At 38.6% G+C, this 21,800-nt stretch overlaps 5 protein-coding genes across 7 annotated transcripts; 3 read left to right on the forward strand and 2 right to left on the reverse strand.

Moving 5' to 3' along the window:
• The first annotated feature begins 2,077 nt into the window (after nucleotides 1-2,077).
• On the forward strand, nucleotides 2,078-3,667 carry LOC103329502 (transcription factor MYB41). The gene is made up of 3 exons (XM_008231978.2): nucleotides 2,078-2,344; nucleotides 2,434-2,563; nucleotides 2,678-3,667. Exons 1-3 carry the CDS (start codon nucleotides 2,212-2,214, stop codon nucleotides 3,522-3,524), a joined length of 1,110 nt encoding a protein of 369 aa, XP_008230200.2. The 5' UTR covers nucleotides 2,078-2,211; the 3' UTR covers nucleotides 3,525-3,667.
• Nucleotides 3,668-8,504: 4,837 nt separating this feature from the next.
• Nucleotides 8,505-10,358, forward strand: LOC103329501 (putative GPI-anchored protein At4g28100). The gene is made up of 2 exons (XM_008231977.2): nucleotides 8,505-9,732; nucleotides 9,822-10,358. Exons 1-2 carry the CDS (start codon nucleotides 9,091-9,093, stop codon nucleotides 10,152-10,154), a joined length of 975 nt encoding a protein of 324 aa, XP_008230199.2. The 5' UTR covers nucleotides 8,505-9,090; the 3' UTR covers nucleotides 10,155-10,358.
• Nucleotides 10,359-11,318: 960 nt separating this feature from the next.
• On the reverse strand, nucleotides 11,319-14,621 carry LOC103329499 (equilibrative nucleotide transporter 3-like). Of its 3 annotated transcripts, none has more exons than XM_008231976.3 (10): nucleotides 14,254-14,621; nucleotides 13,567-13,633; nucleotides 13,358-13,462; nucleotides 13,019-13,174; nucleotides 12,783-12,926; nucleotides 12,556-12,661; nucleotides 12,208-12,380; nucleotides 11,956-12,116; nucleotides 11,624-11,882; nucleotides 11,319-11,538 (listed from the first exon to the last, which is right to left on the reverse strand). In XM_008231976.3, the coding sequence occupies exons 2-10, from the start codon at nucleotides 13,606-13,608 to the stop codon at nucleotides 11,431-11,433; spliced, it is 1,254 nt and encodes a 417-aa protein (XP_008230198.1). In that variant the 5' UTR covers nucleotides 13,609-13,633; nucleotides 14,254-14,621; the 3' UTR covers nucleotides 11,319-11,430. The 3 variants fall into 3 exon arrangements, with proteins under 3 accessions (XP_008230198.1, XP_016649083.1, XP_088906336.1); XM_016793597.2 differs by having other exon boundaries at nucleotides 13,567-13,674; nucleotides 14,254-14,557; XM_089050210.1 differs by lacking the exon at nucleotides 14,254-14,621 and adding an exon at nucleotides 14,115-14,133.
• Nucleotides 14,622-17,712: 3,091 nt separating this feature from the next.
• On the forward strand, nucleotides 17,713-19,555 carry LOC103329555 (tryptophan decarboxylase TDC2-like). The gene has a single exon (XM_008232043.2). The coding sequence runs from the start codon at nucleotides 17,793-17,795 to the stop codon at nucleotides 19,320-19,322; it is 1,530 nt and encodes a 509-aa protein (XP_008230265.2). The 5' UTR covers nucleotides 17,713-17,792; the 3' UTR covers nucleotides 19,323-19,555.
• A 161-nt stretch (nucleotides 19,556-19,716) lies between these two features.
• Nucleotides 19,717-21,800, reverse strand: PETC (photosynthetic electron transfer C). The gene is made up of 5 exons (XM_008231975.2): nucleotides 21,638-21,800; nucleotides 21,300-21,541; nucleotides 20,636-20,753; nucleotides 20,223-20,405; nucleotides 19,717-19,970 (listed from the first exon to the last, which is right to left on the reverse strand). The coding sequence occupies exons 1-5, from the start codon at nucleotides 21,674-21,676 to the stop codon at nucleotides 19,869-19,871; spliced, it is 684 nt and encodes a 227-aa protein (XP_008230197.1). The 5' UTR covers nucleotides 21,677-21,800; the 3' UTR covers nucleotides 19,717-19,868.

Here is a 21,800-nt window from a genome sequence, read left to right on the forward strand (position 1 = left end):
TAAAAATGGATATTATGGTCGCATAACATTTGGGCACGTGTCACAGCCATAAAATTAAAGTTTCTAAAAGCTTCATTGCTGATCCAAAGAAATTAAAGATATATGTGTGTGTGTCCTGTAGACAGCAAACAGGGAGACATAGATAACAATTAAACTATTTTGATGCATGGAATATATAATATTGATAGCGTATGAGCTAATCTTGTAAACTACTTATTCTTGAAATTCAACAGCTGAGATCATGAAATTGAAAATAAATGACCTTTTATACATCGAGATATGAATATTTAATGAAAAATACTTCCTTTCCTTATTATGTAAGTAGAAATTCTTACATTCCTATTCATAACAGTGTGATATTTTTGATGAATTATTTTTATATGTGTGTTAAATTGTAATTAGCACGAAGGAGTCCTTACGAGGAAGGAGTCCAGCAGCATCCATTTTTAAAATGAGGGCGGAAAAGCATCACTTCTAGATTTTCTTTTTGTAGTTTGGGAAGTGAAAGAAGAAAGGTGAAAACTGGAAAGCAAAGCAAACAAGCAAGCAGCAGCAGCAATTTGATTTGACTTCAAGGCAAAATCTCAGTAAGATTGAGATTATATAATAAGATAATAATTGACCAATTTGGGCAATGTTAGATAGAGGTGGATGGACTACAGCACCTGATTTTCAATGACTCAGATTTCTTTGGTTTTGCCTTATTACAATGCCACTGCAGATAAAAGAAGCACACTTGTTTGCTGGGGTAAGAGGACATTCGTCAGCTCAGGATTGCAGGAGACGGGTTGACTTTGTTGTTGGAAAGTAGGAAGACACTTGTCTCCGTTTACTACGTGGCTGGATTTTAATGGCTTGATTTCTAAGACGTTCCAGCTTGGAAAGTTAGGGAACATGTGTTAACAACATGACACATCATCGTGAACTTTTCTGGGTTTATTATTTTTGAATGATTAAAGGTGAGGAAAATCAAATAAACATTTTGTTTGTTTATCTTTTGTGCTAAGGCAATTCACAATTAGGTTCCTATCAATCTTCAAATCGGCAGCATTCAACATAGAACTAAATTTGTTTGACAAAATAAAAACATTATGTCAATTATTGTAGGACCAACCAAAGAAATTTTTTCAATTATTTATAATAGATTTCAACCAATCAAGAAATTTAGAACGCTTTCAGACAAAAAGACAAATTCTGAAAAAATAGTCAAAGGATTCAAATATTATCATGACAAAAAAAAAAAACACGACATGAATCAAACTTCCGTTTTCTAATTTATCAATGATTGACAACTATGCTGAAATATTTTTAAAAAAATCATATGTCTAAATTGCATGATCACCAATGCGTGATCATGATCATGATTCTATGAAGTCCTCGAATCATCAACGGCGAAACTAGAAATTTTTACAAAGGTGAATTATTATTTTTTTTTGGCAGTTAACGTAAATGAAGTGAAACACTCATATCTTTTCTTCTTCTTTTTTTCTGGGAAAATGATGTAATATTATATGATATTGTGGAGCATTTTGCTGATGACAGCCAACGTAAATGAAATCAAGAATGCCCTTCGACAACAAGTAACCTCAGAAAGTTGATAGAAAATACGATCAAATAGTGTATAATCACGAAACAGAAGGGATGGAAGCTTTTCTCCTTGTTGATAGCAGATCTAACAACCCTACCGCCCCATCATTTTCAGTACTTGGGTACATATATTTACGAAGAAAAATTAAAACTAATAAATAAATAAATAAAAAGGTCAACCCCATACGTCCAAAAGCATAGTTTGTATTATTCCCGCTGGCACAATTGTATCCATGCATAAGATAAGATTAATAAAACTTCACACACCATGTTTACTTTTACATGTGACCCAATTCCTCGGCTTTTTTTTTTTTTTTTTTTGGCTGCTTTTTTGGCGTGTGCTTATAGCTTAATTATGTACCTAATATTACATTCATATACTGCACATAAATAAATGGACATGTGGCATGAGGCCGGCGCCAAATCCCTTTGACTTCAAATTGTTTCTCAAACTTCATCCCTCCACTATATATATATTCCTCATCTTTTTCCCTTTTCAGCAGCAACTTAATTGCACTACTTTCCAATTATAAGCCACAAAGTAGCTTTGATTCGAAATCGAAACCTTCTGATCTCCAGCTCCACATCAAGTTTGATAACAACATCTGCTGTGCCGCTGCCAAGATGGGAAGAGCTCCTTGCTGTGATAAAAATGGACTCAAGAAAGGTCCATGGACAACTGAAGAAGATGCTTTGCTCGTCGATTATATTCAGAAACACGGAACGGGGAATTGGCGAAACCTTCCGAAGAACGCAGGTATGTACATGTACATATATATATGATCATGTTCATCAAACAGTTTGTTTTCATTCTAATTAATGATTGAAATGTAATTAAATGTGCAGGGCTTGAAAGATGTGGGAAGAGTTGCCGCCTTAGATGGACAAACTACCTGAGACCTGATATAAAGAGAGGAAGATTCTCCTTTGAAGAAGAAGAGACTATAATCCAGCTACATAGCATCTTGGGAAACAAGTAAGCTTAATTATATGCTTAATTGCTAAACATATTTAATATGATTTTTTTTTTTTTTTTTTTTGTAATTAATTGCACCTCCTGACCAAATTATCTATTTTCCAATAATGTCAGATGGTCAGCTATTGCAGCTCGGTTGCCAGGGAGGACAGACAATGAGATCAAGAACTACTGGAACACGCATATCCGAAAGAGGCTCCTTAAAATGGGAATTGATCCGGTGACACATGCTCCGCGAATCGACCTTCTTGATCTGTCCTCACTTCTCAGCTCATATATGTGCAACAATCCAGCTGCTGCGCTTCTCAATTTGTCAAGCTTGCTGAGTAGCACCCAGCAGCAGCAACCGCTTGTCAATCCAGAGCTGCTAAGGCTGGCAACCAATCTGTTGTCAATCAAACAAGAAAACCCAGAATTGTGTTCCCGAAACTATAATCTCCATGATCAAAACCAGCTCTGCAATTCCCAGCAGCAAAATAGCCAAGTACTCCCACCTTTACAGTCCCATGACCAGCCCCAAGATCTCATTCAAGGGGACTTTTCTGCTGACGTGGCTAAAATGAAACAGCTTATGCAAGTGATCAATGAGGAAGGGTACTCACCCAACATGACCAACTTTAACTGCCCCACAGTTTCCCAAGAAAATATGGTTCCTTCAAATTTGGAGGCTGATTATCAAACTGCTGTTTGCCAACCAAGCTATGTGCCTTGCACTACTTCAAGTGATCCCACCAACACTCCTGATTTGCCCGAAAATTATTTCCAATCTTTGAATTACAACAGAAGTAGCGATTTCAGCTTCGATTCTGTTATGTCGACGCCTTATTCAAGCCCCACCGCATTGAATTCATCGGGAACATACATAAACAGCAGCACAGAGGATGAAAAAGAAAGCTATTGCAGCGACTGGTTGAAGTTTGAAATCCCAGAGAGTGCTTTGGATATTAACGATATTATGTAGAGATTTTTTAGACTCAAATCTTCTGTTTTGTGTTTCTAGTTTGATTTGATTTCCGGTACTAGTAGTTGATGTTGATAATGAGATTCTTTGTCGTCATTGTTTATTAATTAACTGCAGTTTTTTTTTTTTTTTTTCGGTGTGTACCAAAGAAGAGTTGCATGCACATTTGTTCCATTCCATGCACTGTGAAGAAAATATTCTTGTCAAAGCATATGTTATCATTTTCTTTGCCAAAATATTAATGTTGTTTGAATTTAGTATATCCTGTCTTGTTACCACCCTGCCGTCACCACTGGCATGCATGTCTGTTTGATCAGCTCTGCCAGCAAAAATACATGAGTTCAAGGTTTAAACAATGTACAGTTCAATGGTTCTTGAGATCTCTACATATATATCCGGGAAGAAGGAAAAAAAAAAAAAGTCTGGGTGGGAGCTATCGAACTTTTTCTTGTATAACTTGGTAAAAAAATTGTATGTCTATGGGAAGTACTTAAGTGAAATAATACGTGAAAAATTGATCCTATATTTTTAGAGTTAATCTATTATCATTAATTGGGTAGTTCATCTTATATTGTTGGTACATGTAGGCCCATCACTTACAAACTCAAATGAATTACAGAGAAGCAAACTATAGGTCTTTTTTGATAAGTTCCAAAATCCTTATTTTGTACATGTTCCATTAAATCTATGTAGTAGCAAGTTGTGAGGCACATAGAAAATATAAGCTAGCGGGGTCTTGTTCAGTGAAAAAGGATTTTGATTTGCATATCACATATCTAAGGTTTGAACTCCAATGACATATCACATCATAATTTTGTGTGTGTATGAGAAAACTCCTCATCAGTAGTTTAGACTATCGATATATATATATATATATTCATAGTAACTGAATTAATGATTAATCCACATTCATCATATGAAGAAGTTCATTGCCAAAACATAAATTTATCTCCCCTTTTATCTTTTATTCACTTTTTTTTTGTCTAATTTGTACGCGTGTTGCATATTTAGCATATACAAACGTACATTGGTAGAACTCTGATGATGATCATTTGGCTTTTGAGTTTTTGCCACCTGCCAAGTACGCTGACCATGTATGTAGTAGTGTGGTTGATCCGAAATAAATGAAGCTGCTTCTTCTTTTCGTTTTGGTCAATCAGCTACGCATTTTCGTGCGTATTCGATCTGCTTTCAGTCTTTCTCCTTGGCTTTTTCTCGACCGCCCAATATCCACAAACCCACTTATTACTTGTTCAATAAAAAATAAAATTTTGATTTCAAAGCTTATGAGTACTCAAAAAGTGTGTTATTGTCTTCACGTGCCAAATGCCTCCTCTTATCTCTTCATATCATCACTGTCCCACCAGGAAAAAAAAAACACAAACACAACCACATAATTTAGCAGGTATTGAATTATTGTGTGGAGCATATGTGGCCATGCTTGCTACCAAATAAAACAGATAGGATTAGAGCGTAGGAAATTAGTGGACTTTCTATCCGTAATGGGTTTTATGACCTTTGTGCTGCATTTGTTTTGAGCTCATTTTTTTGAATTCATTTTGGTGTAACTGACTTTGTCTTTCTATATTAATGAATCTTGTTTATGACGAAAAAGAAAAAAAGTGGGTTGTGGGAATGGAACCTCATCATTTTCCACTTTTTATTTTCTTTCGTTAAATTCGAAGGAATACGTGAAAGAAAAACATTCGTACTCATCTCTGAATTTTCTTGTCTCTGTGACAATAGAAAATGTGCATTTAATTTGTTCCAATCACACAAAGAAAGAATATTGAAGTTGTGAGAGCCTTTTCTTCCACTTAAAGTGGGGGCAAACTCAACCCGACACATTTAGCATCTCCTTTTTTCCATCAATTTTTGACATATGATCATCATTCAAGGAGTCAAGCAAAGCATGACATAATTATTGCTCTATAAATTCAAAAAAAAAGAAAAAAAAAGTCTAGTGTTGGCAAGAAGATTAGTGTTGAAAAAAAAAGAAGATAAAAAGGACTAGTGGCGGCTTGATTGATCGTTTCTTTTTGTTATTCTTCACATGTTTTCATTGTTTTTTCAGAGAAAATGCGCATTTGGGTCAAAATAACTTTTATTTGGTGGCTGGAAAATAAATGGAAAGCGGTGATTTATTTGAAGACTCTGACACTCGACGACACATGTCCACCTTTCCTCTGTTGATCAGGAAGAAGAGGAAGAGAGAGCCGTGTAAATCATGAACAAGGTCTTCTGTTTCAGTTTGGCTTGAACCGGCTCATTTTTATTTGTCATCTAAATCCTAATTACTATACTTTTAGTTTGCCTTTTACACTTTTGATATTGATGATCAACGTTAATATTATAATCCCTTTCTTAAAATTTACGCATCTTCAAGGATAAGAAATGCTCTTAATTGTTGTTCAATTTAGGATATGAAATTCCCTTTGATATATGCATAATCAGGTTCAAGCTAATTTGGTCCGCCTAACTTGGTACCATTCAGAGAACTTTTTTCTCCTCAGCACCGCTTTACCCAACTCTAGTGAAAATTACCCTTGCCTTGGGGCTACAACACCGCTACAGCTCGCGTACATTGTCGAATTTGTGTAGAGCGACAGTCTATTTGTTCATGCTCATCTGATATTATAGATTAGTCAGATTCTTTGGACTTCCTTATTGGGTTGCTTGTTTGTTGTTTATGTGCCCTCCCCGTTTTGGGGTGAGGTCTTGGAATGAAGTTCATCTTTCGACCAAAAAAAAAACATTTGCATAGTTATGTATGAGAGGAAATGACTGAACCAAACCGGTTATTAACTAAATTGATCTGGTTCAGTTATACTGCTAGTTTGAAGGTTAAACATAATCATAATGTTGCAATAGTTAAGTATGCAGTTTGATACCTAAAGCTAATCAAATCGGACTGTGTTTGTTGTCAATTTTTTTTTTTTTAGTACAAGCGATTGGGAAAATGATTTACTCAAACCAATTTGAGATATAACATATAAGATAAATTCATATTGAACGCACAATTCAGATTGTCACCATGATATCTCAAACCATGTACAAGTGAATAGTTATTGTGCACATATACAAACTATTCAACACTCAAATCCTCACCCTTGCAATCGACAATGGCCCGAATCTCCCCTGAAGACACCATATCATGTCTTTTCTTTTCGTACAAGCCAATACCCGACAACCGTACGTACTAGGAGAGTGTATATACTAATAGCCTGAATTTGCAACAACACCATCATTGTACCTTTTAGGCTTTTCCTCTCCTACTTTCTACGCTCAATTACCAAAAACTTTGCGAGGGGGATCATCTATCTATTGCTTTTCCTTTTGACCTAATCTTCGTTGATAAAATAATCTCTAATTCAAAATGGTAAAGAAAAGCCAAGTCCATTAGCTTTTTTTAAGGACGAATGGGGCTTGCACTAAAACACACCAAAAGCCTAGTGATCTCTATCCATTTTAAAACACAGAGGAGGGACCCAACCCAAGAGAGCCCAAGGAAGAGAAAAAGCTTTAAAATGAAGGTAAAGAAAATAAAACCAGTGGGGCAAACGAGAGAGAGTGTTGAGCTTTTCCCAAAGGAACTTTTGGTTGGAATAATTTTTGCTTGATTGGCGCTTTATGTTTGTCTTGTCTTTAAACACACCATGCATCTCCTTTCATTCATTCATTTCTCCCTTGGACTGTTGCTCTCCCTTGTATATATAATTCCACACTCTCTCTCTCTCTTATTTTTTTCTGTGATTTGGAACCTACTACTTGGGTTTTTTCTGCTAATTTTTCCTCTGTAGAAATGGAATATTGATATTGCAATAAGCAAAGATAATGGACACCATTTTGGACATTTTACAATTTTTCTTTTTTCTGCATATAAAAAAGAGTTGGTAAAACAAACAGTCTTTGGAACTTTGGAGTGTGGCCATTCCATTTCGTTCCATGTGAACTGCAATGTAATGTCCCCTCTCTCTCTCTCTCTCTCTCTCTCTCTCTCTCTGACTGACCAGTTTTGTACTACTTTATATTTTTGAAAAATAATTTGTGGAAAAGTTGGATGCTTTGGCTGTCCGGCAGGCACACGACGACTTTTGTCTGAAGGAGCTATTACCTAGTAACCACACACGCTCAAGGTCACGCATATGGTGCTTGCTTGAAAGGGTTCAACACAGAAACGGTCAATTCCCTAGGATGCCCTCCCATTCCACATTTGTTTCCTTTTTAATGCACAAGTTTCAATACACAAACTCTCCCCACCCTCTTTTGCTTTCTCTTTTTAATCTTTTACCCCTTTCTCATTTTAAAAATATTTTCTTTTTGAGTTGAACGATAACATATTAAATTCACACACATTACACGAATGTAATGATTCAAATCTATAATCTTTTCTGCCTATCATTCACCTTGTTCTTGTTGGCCATGCTAATTTCTCATTTATAATTATACCCTTTTGGCCTTTTTATTTATTAATTATATATGAATAATAATATGGCTATTGCTTGCTTGGTTTATACTTTATATCATTATTAGATTATTAAGATGTCATTAGCACAAAATGGGACATCAATGGCTCAATGACCCTCTGGCCTCTTCTGTAGCAAAAGTAAGAAAAAGGCTATGGCAAGTTCATGCTGCTCAGCAATCACTCAAAATTGAAAAAATAAAAAGAAAGAGAGAGGAGAGAGAGCACCTTCATCTCATATCATATCAGAGTGTGAGGAGGATAGAGAATGAAAAGGAAAATGACACCACAAGCTGCCAAATCTTTAGACAGCCTTTTTCTTATCATGCAAAAAACCCAGTATTATACCACCCCTTCTTTCTCACACTAGCCTCTACCAAACGAATATCTTCTATTTCTCGTGGACCCCACAACCCAACCCAACTGCCCTTTTCCTTTTTAAATAATTGAATCCAAAAGTAGAATCCTTTTTCATATACTATATAGTATAATACACAATTGATGAATGCCCACTGTACTTTGTGAGTGAACTATACACAGTAGAGAGGGCGTCTCTGCATAAATCGAGATCTCTCTCTCTCTCTCTCTCTCTCTCTCTCTCTCTCTCAGTCAGCTCACGGTTCGTCCTTCCTTTTTCATCTGGATTATAAACCCATCAAATCATATCCACCATTTATAGAGAAAGAAACTCTCCGTTTTATCAGAAACAGAGACAACCACAAAGAAAAGAAGAAAAGAAGAAAAGAGGAAAAGGAAAAAAACCGATCTTTCTTTCTGGGTGGGTTTCTACCATATATCTCACAGTTCTCAGTGCCATCTCTGCTCAGTTGTTTTGGCTTTTGCTCTGTTTAGGTCGTGAGGAGACAATGGGTGCCAGAAGCAGCCTTGCAGCCCTGAAAAGCAAAAACACAATGGCTGTCCTTTGAATATTTCAGAATCTCCTCCTTTTTCACCTTTACTATTTCATAATTTCAAAAAGAAGCATAAAGCTCTCTCCTTTCTCAAACAAAAACAAATCAGAAATCAAAGTCCTTATCTTTCCCTCACTTTCGTCCTGCTCATCATCATTTTCCTCAGAAACAAACACAACTTCACCCCAAAATGCCATCATTTCCAACCTCCACCACTTTCACCTTCTTCCTTCTCTTGTTAATATCCAGCTTTAACATTACCCTCGCCGGTTTACTTGCTCAACCGATAACCGGTCACCCCCAGCCACTCAAACCGGGCGAGTACTCCAGCCCCAACACCGTCCCAGCCCTCCCGGCCCAAACCCCAACCCAAACCTGCCACCTCGACCTCTCCAATGAGCTCTTCGGCGGCGTCAGCCAAGCATGCGGCCGAGACCTTGACCGCAGCCGATGCTGCCCTGTCCTAGCCGCCTGGCTCTTCGCTGCCCATGCCAGGTCAGCTCTCGAGCTCCCCTCATCGGCTCCGGCTCCTTCCGCCGGCCTCGACCAGCCGATGATGCCGGACGACTCGCAGAAGTGCGTCAATTCCCTGCAGTCCTCGCTCGTGAGCCGAAACATCCGGATTCCTCAGCCGAACGCCAGCTGCGACGCCGTTTTGTGCTTCTGCGGCATCCGGCTCCATCAGATCGGCTCCCTCAGCTGCCCCGCCGCTTTTAACGTGTCGCTAGGGTTTCACAATGCCACCCCCACGGCCGCCGTCAAGAACTTGGAGAAGAACTGCCGCAACTCTTCGTATTCTGGCTGCACCAAGTGCCTCGGCGCTCTCCAGAAGGTCAGTTTCGTCTTTCCACAATTCTATAACATATTTTGTTTTGTTTGACCGGAATGCCGACTTACTTGACTGGTAATTACTAATTGCAGCTCAAGGGTGGGAGCAAGAATGGAACGGCGGGGGACAAGTCCACGAGCGACAGAGCGAGCAAGATGTTCAACAGGGACTGCCAGCTCATGGGGCTGACGTGGCTGCTGGCCCGGAACAAAACGGCGTACATACCCACTGTTTCGGCGGTGCTGCGGGCCATAATGTACAGTGCGCACCCACCGCACGAGTCCACGTGTAGCCCGGACCAGGAGAACATGCCGCTGGCCGTAGATTCACTGCAGTTCGATAAGGCGCAAGCGCCCGCATCGTCACCGTCCATTTTGTTGTTTCCGATTCTGCCCCTGATCATTTTGGTGTCTCTGTTTGTTTAGGGTGAGAGAGAGGGGATCAAGATTCAAGTCTGGGTTTTTGCCCAATTTTTTTTGGTAATTCCTGTCGTGTCGGGTCACGTGATGCTAGTAGACAAACGGGGCTGTTGGGTTGTTTTGTCATTTTGCCCACTGTAAATTTCGGCTCATGGTAAGTACAGCAGGGAAGGTCTTACTTTTGCTAATTCAAATTTCTTTACATTTTCATTTTTAGAAAGCAATATCCTAAATTACTCTAATATACTGAAAAGGGATCGGTGTATCGGGGTGAAATGGGACGGACACACTGTCTTAATCAACTTAATTATTCACCTTGGCGAAAAATGGGAACACTGCCTGCTTGGTACTATAATGAGTTGGTCCTCATGTGACAGGCTTGTAAGTTTGGATTGTTCCATGAAAGACTGGGTCAATGGGTAAGAATAGTAAAGGCAATTTGAGGTTTGAGACATTCTCTATCTGATTATTTATTTATGGTGCTGAAAATTTGTGGGAGTGCATTAATGGTAAATGATTTGGAATTAAGAAGCAAGGAGGGGCTAGAGAATTAAAGAAATTTGGTGGTGGTACCCAAAGCTCATTAATGACGATTTCTGTTGGGGGTGTTTAGAAAGCTACACAGAAAGATAGAAAATAGCATTAGCAACTCCCCATGACTGAGTATGTTGGTCGCATAGAAACGCAAAACTGGGACACGAGATGCTAAGAATTTTGGATTATAAAACCCAAACACATTGTTATGTGAAGATTAGATTAATTAAATAAAGTTTTAATTAGGTAGTTTTACATCTTCTAGGGAGCGAATTGCGGATGAATTATTGTCGTCACGTAGCCCGGCTTGGATAAATGTTTCATTTCGTGCACATCAATTTTTTGTTGGTAGTGATTTTGACACTCCTCTTTTGAACGAGGTTTTTTTTTGGGTGTGGTCCATCGGCCTGTATAACTCCATAACCTTTGGGCAAAATAATTTTGACTTCAGCATGTCCAATTTCTCAGCCTCTACGCTTGTATCTAATGGCACAGTTTGGAGTCTAAATTTGAATGGGCATTTAGGCTGCATTTGTTTTGTGGGATAGGAAATGTTTTCCCCCAAAAAATACAATGCAGAAGCAAAGAATTAGTTCAAATGCTTCCTAAATGTTCTTGTGAAATAAAATAAAAAAATTCTGAAAAACCAAATATTTACTTGTACCATTTAATAATGAATCACCAAAAAACATAATCCAGTCTTACTGTGACAAATTGGAACAACCTTCAAGTCAGTTAAATCAAATTTTTACCAGCCCTTGCCTATAAGCCACAACCAATCAAGTGTTACACCTGCAAATATACCTACCAGCAGGAACACAACCAGCAAGTTTCCTAAAGCATTTTGCTCTGGCCCCTGCAAAACCCAAATTCTGATCAATCTTACTTCTTTAACTAAACAAGCTGTTAAACTTTTCAAGTGTAAAATGCAGTGTACAAACCTTGTAACCTTTGGGTGCTGAAGTAAGCACACAGACTGTGAGGTAACCATTAGATAAACCCAAGAAGGATGTAAGCATTATCATCCAGCCTTGGTCACCATACTTGGCAGTGAAATAGAATGCCGGGACGAGCAAGAAACGAGAAAGAATCACAACCATGAGCCCTCTACGATTTTCCAACTTGAGGAATTTCACCAGCGGAATGTATCTCCCAATCAAATCGGACACATTGTACATTGCAATCAAAACCAGTGCATACCTGACATGTATAACTCCAGATTTTAGAACAAAATTCTTGTTGACACCAAGTAACGTTATGTTTAAGTACATACCATGCACCCAAGCTGTGTGATCCAGTGTCTTCGAATAAGAATCCAGGGAAAATTGACAAAGTGAGGGCATAGATTAGAAACATATCGAGTGCATAATCAATGTTTTGAAGCAGCAATTGTTTGTTCCCCAGCCGCTCTAGATCTCTCTGCTCTTCCTCATCCTGCATGAATTTGCATTGTTTTTTTCTTAGAACATTAGAAGATGAATGCGTTGGGGCATTATTTGAGCATATGTTGGAGCGAATGACATACTGCTTCAGGCAATGTTTGGATGCCACCAGCAGCAAGGTCAGCAGAAACAGTTTTTGATCCTTCTGAAGCGGCCTTTGAGCGATAGTACTTAACAATTGGTAGCTTCGGAAAGGCAAAAGCATAAAGAATCACGCAGAGAAGCTCAAAGATCGAAGAGATTGCAAAGAACAAAACTGCAGTGGAAAAAGAAAGCCAGTGCTTTAATGTAAGTTGAACATGCACATATATATATGGTAGGCAAGACCATGCATAGATACAAAATATCAGAAGATCTAAGTTTATGATGGTCCTAAAGAAAACAGTAACATGTTCAACAACAAATATGAAAACTTGAGAACTGGAACCTACTAGCTCCCTTCCGAAGACCATTATGGGAATTCTCAAATGCTGCCTTTGTAATTAACCTCAAAGCAGAGGTTAGGGCTCCTGATGCAGCCAAACCAGCAAGGAAAGACTGAACAGTTTGAAACAAGAAAACTCACAAATTTATAACCAGGTCCATAAATTTCGACAACTTGAAGGAAAACGAAAATGAAACATAGAGCATGTAATTGTTATGCAAAATAAATACTGACTTGGATGAGTTCTCCTGACATGAAAGAGAGGTCTCCAACCATTCCTCCTTGCACATGAGCATCTGCAATTCCAAAGGCAGCACTAATGGCACAAATTCCAATAAAAGTTCCAAGGCCTCCTCTCCCAGATGTAGCTAAATCCAACTATGGCAGAATGAAGCACATTTTAGAGGCTTAATCATATGTTTCTCAAGCAGTATTTGGTGATGTTAATTGAAGATTTAAATTGCACTTACAACTAGCACCAATAGAGAAGTTATGAAAAATAGAACATATCCAAATAGGTTTCTTTTCCTAGTATTCATCTTCGCTTCATGATACGACAAGATTATAATTGTTCCAAGCGCAAATGGCTGGTACACCAGAGTGAGGACCCTTGCGGGATGGTATCGCTGCACCAGGGGAAAAAAGAAAATTAAACTTCAACTGATGAGGCAATCCAATTCCAAATGCTACAACTGTCAAAACATATTGTCTACTTGCACATAACTCAAAGAAAATCTGAGAGATAGGTACAATGCAGAAACTAGATATTGTAGTTTCTGAATCGAAATCATATCGGATAGGACAGTTACCGGGAACAAGTCAACATAGTAATCTTCTATTGTAAGCATACTGTTCCATGAAAAGAGGCATCCATTTCCCAGAAGCCAGCACACCACCATTGCAGCATACTTCCCCTATAATTGAGAACAAATGCATATCAGAAACTGGTTCAACATATAGATTTGCTCTAATTGCAATTTCATTCTAGTTTAAAGGAAACAAAAGAAGCACTACAAACCTCAAGCTTTGGTGGGGGTCCATTTACATCATGGCTTCCCATGATTGCCTCTGTTCAACCAGCTCCCCTACAAGTTATGATGTTATGGCAAATCATTCGGTTTATTGACTACATAAAATAAGCCACTAACATCAAATCTTAGTGTGAATCTGCCGCTAAATGCAATAAATTATAGTCAACCTATCTTCAATGATTATGTTTAAAGTATACATTCATCTCCCTTCAAAAAATTTCGTCCAAAAAAAAAAAAAAAAAAAAAAATTTCCCTTCAAATTCTTGCTTGCACAGCAACCAGAACATTGTGTACTAGGTTCAACCAGTGAAGGCTTTACACATTTAAGCGAGCATTGGTCCAACCCTTATCTACAATGCAAACGTAAAATTTGAATTCTAGCCACTTCTTCCCCTAAAAGTTTCATTACAAGTAAGAAATATGAGAAGTCCTCCCCAACCAACTCCAAAAATTTCATTTTTATTATGCAAGAAGCAACAAAAACATTAATCTAAACCAGCCCATTATAGATTTATGAATGCAACCAACCAAGCACCTTTGACTTTTATTCACCACTCTCTCTATGTCACATGAGAGAGAGAGAGAGAGAGAGAGAGAGAGAAACAGGGGTAGAAACAGAGCAGACAAACACGCAAAATCAAATCTTTATCCACAAAGGAGAAATGCAAACTTACTCTTTGTAGAAGGTAGGTGGGATGGATATGTATGTTGGACTGAGAAAAGAGACTCTTCGATTCTTCTGAATCTTTTCCCAGAATCTGAATCTTCTGCTCCCTCTTTTATATGGTATTTTACAGCAATGGGAACAGAACACCCTTTTCAACAAAATACTACCCCAAAAAAGGTGAAAACTTTTAGGCGTCTGCTGTGAAAATCCAGAGTGGCAGTGATGACGTCTGTGGGGAGAAGAGAAGAGAAGATTTGGTATTGGAATGAAAATTATTAATTCGGAAGTGTTTTGAGTTTGAGGAGGACGTTAACGAGGAGGAGACAGTTGTTGGGTTTTCTTTCCATGAAAAAGACAAGGAGGAGTGAAAGTCTAAAAGAGGACGTTTTCTGTGTTCACATTTTAGAGGCGTTGACGCTGCCGTCACGGCGCCTATTACTCATCATCACTTTCACATTGGTACTCTAATTTTAATAACATTTTTTTAGGAAAACATTATTATTATTATTATTATTATTATTATTATGTGATTTTATGATGTAATATAACATGTCATTTGTTGTAACATAACTCATTCGAGCCTCTGCCTTCACACACACATATATATATATATATATTTGTTAATGAGGATAGGAGAATTTGAATTTGAGAGCTGTTTCAATAATAAAAAGAGAAGTATATGCATTTGGCTGAGGATTTCTACGAGAAATTAATAAAAGAAGACGAAGAAAAGAAAGAAAGTAAAAAGAAGATGGAAAGAAAAAAAACAGAGGAGAAGACATCAGCCAAATTATCAAATTAAGCCCTCAATACCAACCAATTAACGAAGTCAATGAATACAATTGAAGAAATCTGGAATTAAATATGATAATTAATGGCAATATCTTACCCGTTTTAAATGATAGGGCAAATAAAAACAAACAATTAAACAAATACATAAATATGAGTATAATTTAATATGGCAAAATAGTTAAACGACTTAGATAGACAAACAAGAATCAGTGGACTACACCCAACTTGAGGTTGAGTTTTCGAACCTAGTTTAGAAGGAGGAGGAGGAGGAGGAGGTGCCATTGAGGTTTGAACTTAAGACGATTGATGTGCATGCAAATGCTCTTACCATTGAGCTATAATATATGGACCCGTTATTTAGTTTATCTTTAATTTTCTGTGTTGTTTCTTATTGAGGTGGTGTTGTTTAATGGCTCCATTGAATCAATTTGAGGGTATAGAACCGCTACTTATAGATTATAGTCAGCAACCCAAAAGCCTATATATATATATATTAAAATTGGTACTTAGGTGATGAAGGGTAAATTTAAATGCTATTCAAGTAGACACAATAATCTTCACACACTTTAATCATTGACCAAATATACTTATGACTAGTCAACTGCTAGTCATGAGAAACCATAACGGAGAACACACACAGGGCATAACAATATGTACCTGCAAGCCTAGAAAATTACTAGTGACAACCTCGGCATTCAGAAGGACCCGTCAATCTAAGCATCCCCTGTGCTAGCAATAACTATGGTGAAAGTGTGTGAAAACATCATAATCAAATAAACAGCACACAACATATAGTGATGACTAGTCAACCGCAAGAACACAATATGAAAAATATGAAGGTTCACTCTTGAGGAAGAAGAAGAGAAAGTTCTCTAAGAAACTTTCCAAAACTCACCCACAAAAGAGATAGTTGCCAAATGAGGAATTCTTTTACTTTTACCCAAAAATTCCTAGATCAGAATAGACATATGGCAGCTGAGAAATTGGTAGAAAAGGACAAAAAAAAGAGGTTAGGACCCAGCTGGGAACAGTGAGTTGGAAATCCTAATTGAAACAAAGGTTGACTAGTCATACGAAGGAAAGATGACTAGTCATAATCTTCAGAAATTTAGTGAATGCAATCTAGTGCAATGCAGAATTTACCTTTGTCAAACACATTTTCCATCATAATGTAGCCAGATAAGAACACCTAGAGAAGTAATTCTTAATCTAAACTTAGAGCTTGGGAAATTACAATGATTGTCCTATTACAATATTGTCAAGGGAAGAAAAAAGAAAATCACAAAATACACACACATACACACACATACACACACATATATATATATATTCCATTTCCTCCAGCAACCCAAGTATTCTCTTGTCCACTTTCTATGCTCTAACACAAAGGAGGGTTTAGCCCCAAACTTTACATCCTAAGTACTTGTCTTTTTAAATGCACTTAGGATGTAAAGTTTTAGGTATGTTTTTGAAGATAGGTGATGTACAAATGGTTCCAAATACATACAGACTACAGTTGCCTCCTACATAATTACACTCGGTTGCTTGCAATAATGTCCATCGACCCAACTCACCCCCATATCCAATATGATGAGCTAGCTAGCTACCACCTCTATTCTTTAAACCTTTTTGTTGTTACTTTGAATTGCATATTCTCCATTCATCTCATTTTGAAGATAAACTTGAATTTTTATACATATATTTTCTGACTTCAGCCAGTCACTCAAGTCATCGACCTCCCTGTTTATTTCATGCATGCAAGATGCAACCAATACGACTAATGTGGCAGTGATGCACCAAAAGGAAAAAAGTGAACAGACTTGTAACTAAGTCAAATGCAAATGTCAATATCCGATACGAGCTCTAACTCGTCGATTTAATAAAGGTTTAATGAAATATTTTTTTTTATATTAAATTTAAAATAAATCAAATTTAATTATTAGAAAATTTTCTATTTATAAATCCTCCTTTTTCTCTAATAATTAAATTTGATTTATTTTTAAAAATATTTTTAAATTAATGAAACTAACGGAATCGAAAACCTGACATGATTTGCTAAGAGTTGCAAATACAGTGATCTTGGAAAATTGAAAGTGCAGTGACCAAAATTAAATTTGACCATAATCCGAGTAACTAAAATTATAATTACCCCAAAAACATATATTCATACGAAATATTTTCCTTTCTTAGAGCATCCACTATGGGCTCCCTAAACCACCTCCTTAGACAAATTTTAGGGAGAAATCGTAAAAATGCAACTTCAACCACACTCCCTATCCACCTCCTAAAATAGGGAGTCCTCTAGGAACTCCTAAATCTGAGGAGAGAGAAAGGACTCTTAGTGGCTCCCTATAATTTAATACTGCATTATTTAGTGAGTATTTCAAACTTTTATTTAATGCTAACTATTTTTTTTTTAATTTTATTTTTTAATAGAGATGGACCAATTAAAAAAGAGTTATAGCATTTATGACTCTCCAAATTAGGGAGTATGGTTGGAGTTGAAATTTGTTAGAGAGCTCCTAAAATAGCTTTCTTATATTCTTAGCCAAATTTTAGCTAAGAAATAGAGAGCATCACTGTAAATGCTCTTACATCAAAACTCCAAACCGCCAAAATTTCTCTTTATAAATAACCCCCTAACCCTCAACCCTTGCTTACTCATGCATGCTATATGATTAAACCTCGCTCTCCTCCTCCTAGCTTTATCTATCTTCTTCTTCTTCACACAAACATTTTGACATTTTGATCAAAATGGGAAGCTTAGACTTGAACTTTACAGATTCTTCCTTGTCCCAAACCGACGTCTTCAAACCCTTAGACCCTGAAGACTTCCGCAAACAAGCTCATCAAATGGTCGACTTCATTGCCGACTACTACGCCAAGATCGAATCCTACCCTGTCCTCACCCAAGTCCAGCCCAACTACCTCCGTTCCCGCCTGCCCTCCACCGCTCCCTACCTCCCCGAACCCCTGCAAACTATCTTCCACGACATCTCCGCCCACGTGATCCCAGGCATCACTCACTGGCTCAGCCCTAACTTCTTCGCATTCTTCCCCGCCACCGTCAGCACCGCCGCCTTCTTAGGCGAAATGCTGTGCACTTGCTTCAACGCCGTCGGGTTCAACTGGCTCGCCTCACCCGCCGCCACCGAGCTCGAGATGGTCGTCATGGACTGGCTGGCCCACATGCTCAAGCTTCCCGCGTCCTTCATGTTTTCATCGGGCACTGCTGGAGGTGGCGGTGGTGGTGTCATTCAAAACACCACCGGCGAAGCCATCTTTGTAACTCTCGTTGCAGCCCGAGACCGGAAGCTTGAGGCTTTGGGAACAAACGACGTGAAAAAGCTCGTCGTTTATTCTTCTGATCAGACCCATTCCACGTTCACCAAGGCCTCCAGGCTCGCCGGGATATGTCCTTCCAATGTAAGGTCTATCCCCACCAGCCGGGACTCCGATTTCGCTTTGTCTCCCGAGTTACTTCGTAAGGTGGTGGGGGCAGACGTGGAATCCGGGCTGGTCCCGCTTTACCTTTGTTTAACCGTGGGGACAACTTCAACCACGGCCGTCGATCCCCTCGAGCCGCTTGCCGGCGTGGCAAACGATTACAACATGTGGGTCCATGTGGACGCTGCTTACGGTGGAAGTGCCTGTATTTGTCCCGAGTTTAGGCATTATTTGAACGGGGTGGAGCGAGTCGACTCACTGAGTCTGAGCCCGCACAAGTGGCTGCTCAGTTACTTGGACTGCTGCTGCCTCTGGGTCAAGCGGTCGGATTTGTTGGTCAACGCGTTGAGCACCAACCCGGAGTATTTGAGAAACCAACCCAGTGAGTCTGACTCAGTGGTGGACTACAAGGACTGGCAACTGGGCACTGGACGTAGGTTCAAGTCACTTAGATTATGGCTCGTGCTGCGTAGCTATGGCGTCGCTAATATCCAGAGCCACATCCGGTCCGATGTTCGGATGGCTAGAATGTTCGAAGGGTTCGTAAAATCCGACCTAAGGTTCGAGGTTGTGGTGCCCAGAAAGTTTGCGTTGGTTTGTTTTCGGCTCAAGTCATTTTATAGGGCCGAGCCGAGTTATGTTGACTCGCTGAACCGGAAGCTACTCGAGTGGGTGAACTCAACGGGTCGTGCTTATATGAGCCACACTGTAGTCGGTGGGGTATACATGTTGAGGTTTGCGGTGGGGGCCACGCTTACGGAGGAGAGGCACGTTGTTGCCGCGTGGCAGTTGATTAAGGATGGAGCTGATGCAGTTCTCAAGGTTAAGGGCGTATGATATGGATCAGTGAATGTGGGCCAAAATAAATAAGTATACAATCCAAGCTGCGGCTTTGTGATGTATGGGGACATGAATTTGATTGTTCGGGTTCATGTTGGTTGCGTCACTTCATTTAATTGGTATAAACTCTTGTACAAAAATAAAAATTATGCTAATTTGTGCAAATGTGGAATAAGTTGCACAATGTAATAATATTCTCTTGTTGGCAAACTATTTGTGGGATTTGCGTCTATTTTTATGTTTTTTCTTTAAACTTAGAACATGCTTTGTATATCCGTATTACTCTATAATTTCTCAAAAAACTACCAGTATACACGGGTGAAAAAATCAAACATATTTTTGCAAAAGCCACTAGTTTATACATAAGAAGACAAGATGAGATGATGGCAGATTCCAAAAAATTAGGTCCTCCTTGCATATTATATGCTTCAAATTTTAACAAAGATGAACCTTATGATACAAGTTGTTTATGAAGGAAGCAAAATGTAGTAGCGAAACATTTCAAATTACATTATATAATACGGGAGGGTTGCTTTGTGATGTTTAAGACCACCATGGAGCGTCGCCGGTTCTGAAATCTGTTTCAACCCATGGAACAAACACCACCTTCCCTTCATCAATGTCAGCATGAGCCAACGCCAGAGACTGTTCCAGCAAGTCAAATTGAAACATTGGTTATTACAGATAGAATGAGATGAAGAAACAGACAAACCAATATGTATTATGCAGCATTTGATGGCCTAACAATTATGGGAAAAGTTGGGAGAGAAAATTGTTGCATGATCCTTCACTTTGACAGAGTTCATGAATGCAGATTGTAGAAGCTAGAAACCGGTATGGATAAACCATAAAGAAAAAGAAATTGGCAAGAGTTGATAGAAGTCTAAATTAACTCACCAAGGGTGCAGGTCCTCTGACAACCTTTCCTTGTTCATTGTACTGGGATCCATGGCAGGGGCATATGAACTTGTTCTCCGCCGTGTTAAATGGCACCACACAACCAAGGTGAGTGCAGACAGCGTTGATGCCATATGTGGCAAGACTTCGGTCTTTCTCCACAACAAGGTATGTAGGATCACCCTGATAATAAACAAAGAATCAAAATTAGTTTACCTTGTAAAAGTATGCATACTTCCCCAAGTTCTTAATCTGATTTTGGGAATGTTTTAGCACAACATGGAAATATATCATAAGCCCATAATGCTGCTGCTGGTATTGCAAATCAGGCTTGAACTTTTCGTATAAATTGAAACGGGCAGATGAAACCAGACGGAACATGTTTGTAGTTCGTTAGTAAGATGTATCAATACCTTCAATCCTTGTGTGAGAGTCCTGTCCCCTGGGCCATGAGTCTTAAGCCATTCAGATGCAATCACGTCATTTCCAAGAGCATCCTTGGCAACTTGACCACCAGCGCCACTCCCGGAGCTATAATTGTTCTCCAATCAATCAAAATAACCATGTCAATGAGCAAACGATACACAATTTCAAGCCAAAAAAAGGGATTTTGCTAGTAGAAATAGCAGTGAAGTAATAAACTTTTCCATCATGGTATCAAGAGACCTTGTTGGACTCTTTAGTAGTAAATATTTGAGATAGGCCATTCACTACCTTAAATTAACTTTTTTCTATTTAAATATTTCATTTTCATTACACTTTCAGAACAATCCGATTTCTTGATTGTTCTGATTGAGGTTATGCAGCGCTAACTTTACATCAGTGGGCCAAGCAATGAGACTAACAGCTTATGCAAAGTAAATCAAGGTAAAAATTGATGGAATTTTTCAAGTGAATATTTTTCCCTAAGCTACATTGGGTTAATGAGTTCAATATTTACATGATATATAGTAATCCCATTTCAGTGAACTACCCAATAACAAACACAAAATCAATCACCAATCAACAAAATACATACATGAAGATGAAAGAAAAAGGTAAGAAACTGGAAATTAGGAAAAGGGTAGGTGTACTCACCCAGGTGGGACAAAGAAAGTGGCATAAGGAACCAACATGAAGCCACTGGGAAGAGAGATGGCACCCAGAAGAAGCAGGTTCATAAGCTTCCTCTTGCCCATGTCTGGCACGCGATCAGCCGCAATACTTGATGCCTGGCACGTGACTCTCATTCCCTTTCCCTTTCCCACCATCTGGGTCCTCCTGGGTTTCACAGCAAGGGCTTGTGCTGATGAGAACATTGCACTCTTGCTTGAGCATAGCTGAAAAGAAAATTCAAACCCATTTATGACATAATTATTATAGCTCAACTCTCCAAACCCACATCAGGAAATTCAAGTTGGTTTAGTTTGAGTTACCTGTGAAGTGGTAGCAGGAGATAGAGTAGAGGAAGCCATGGTTTGATATTATTCTCTTGGAGATGATACTGTTATAGCTTCTTCTTTCTCTGGTTTTGGTGTAGTTGAAATTTGGTTTTGTAACGACCACAGCCGCTAGTGGATAAGGCGCATAGCCAAAAGG

Source organism: Prunus mume, linkage group LG4 (genome assembly GCF_029339155.1).
Source record: "Prunus mume cultivar Tortuosa linkage group LG4, ASM2933915v1, whole genome shotgun sequence".
Taxonomy (NCBI): Eukaryota; Viridiplantae; Streptophyta; class Magnoliopsida; order Rosales; family Rosaceae; genus Prunus; species Prunus mume.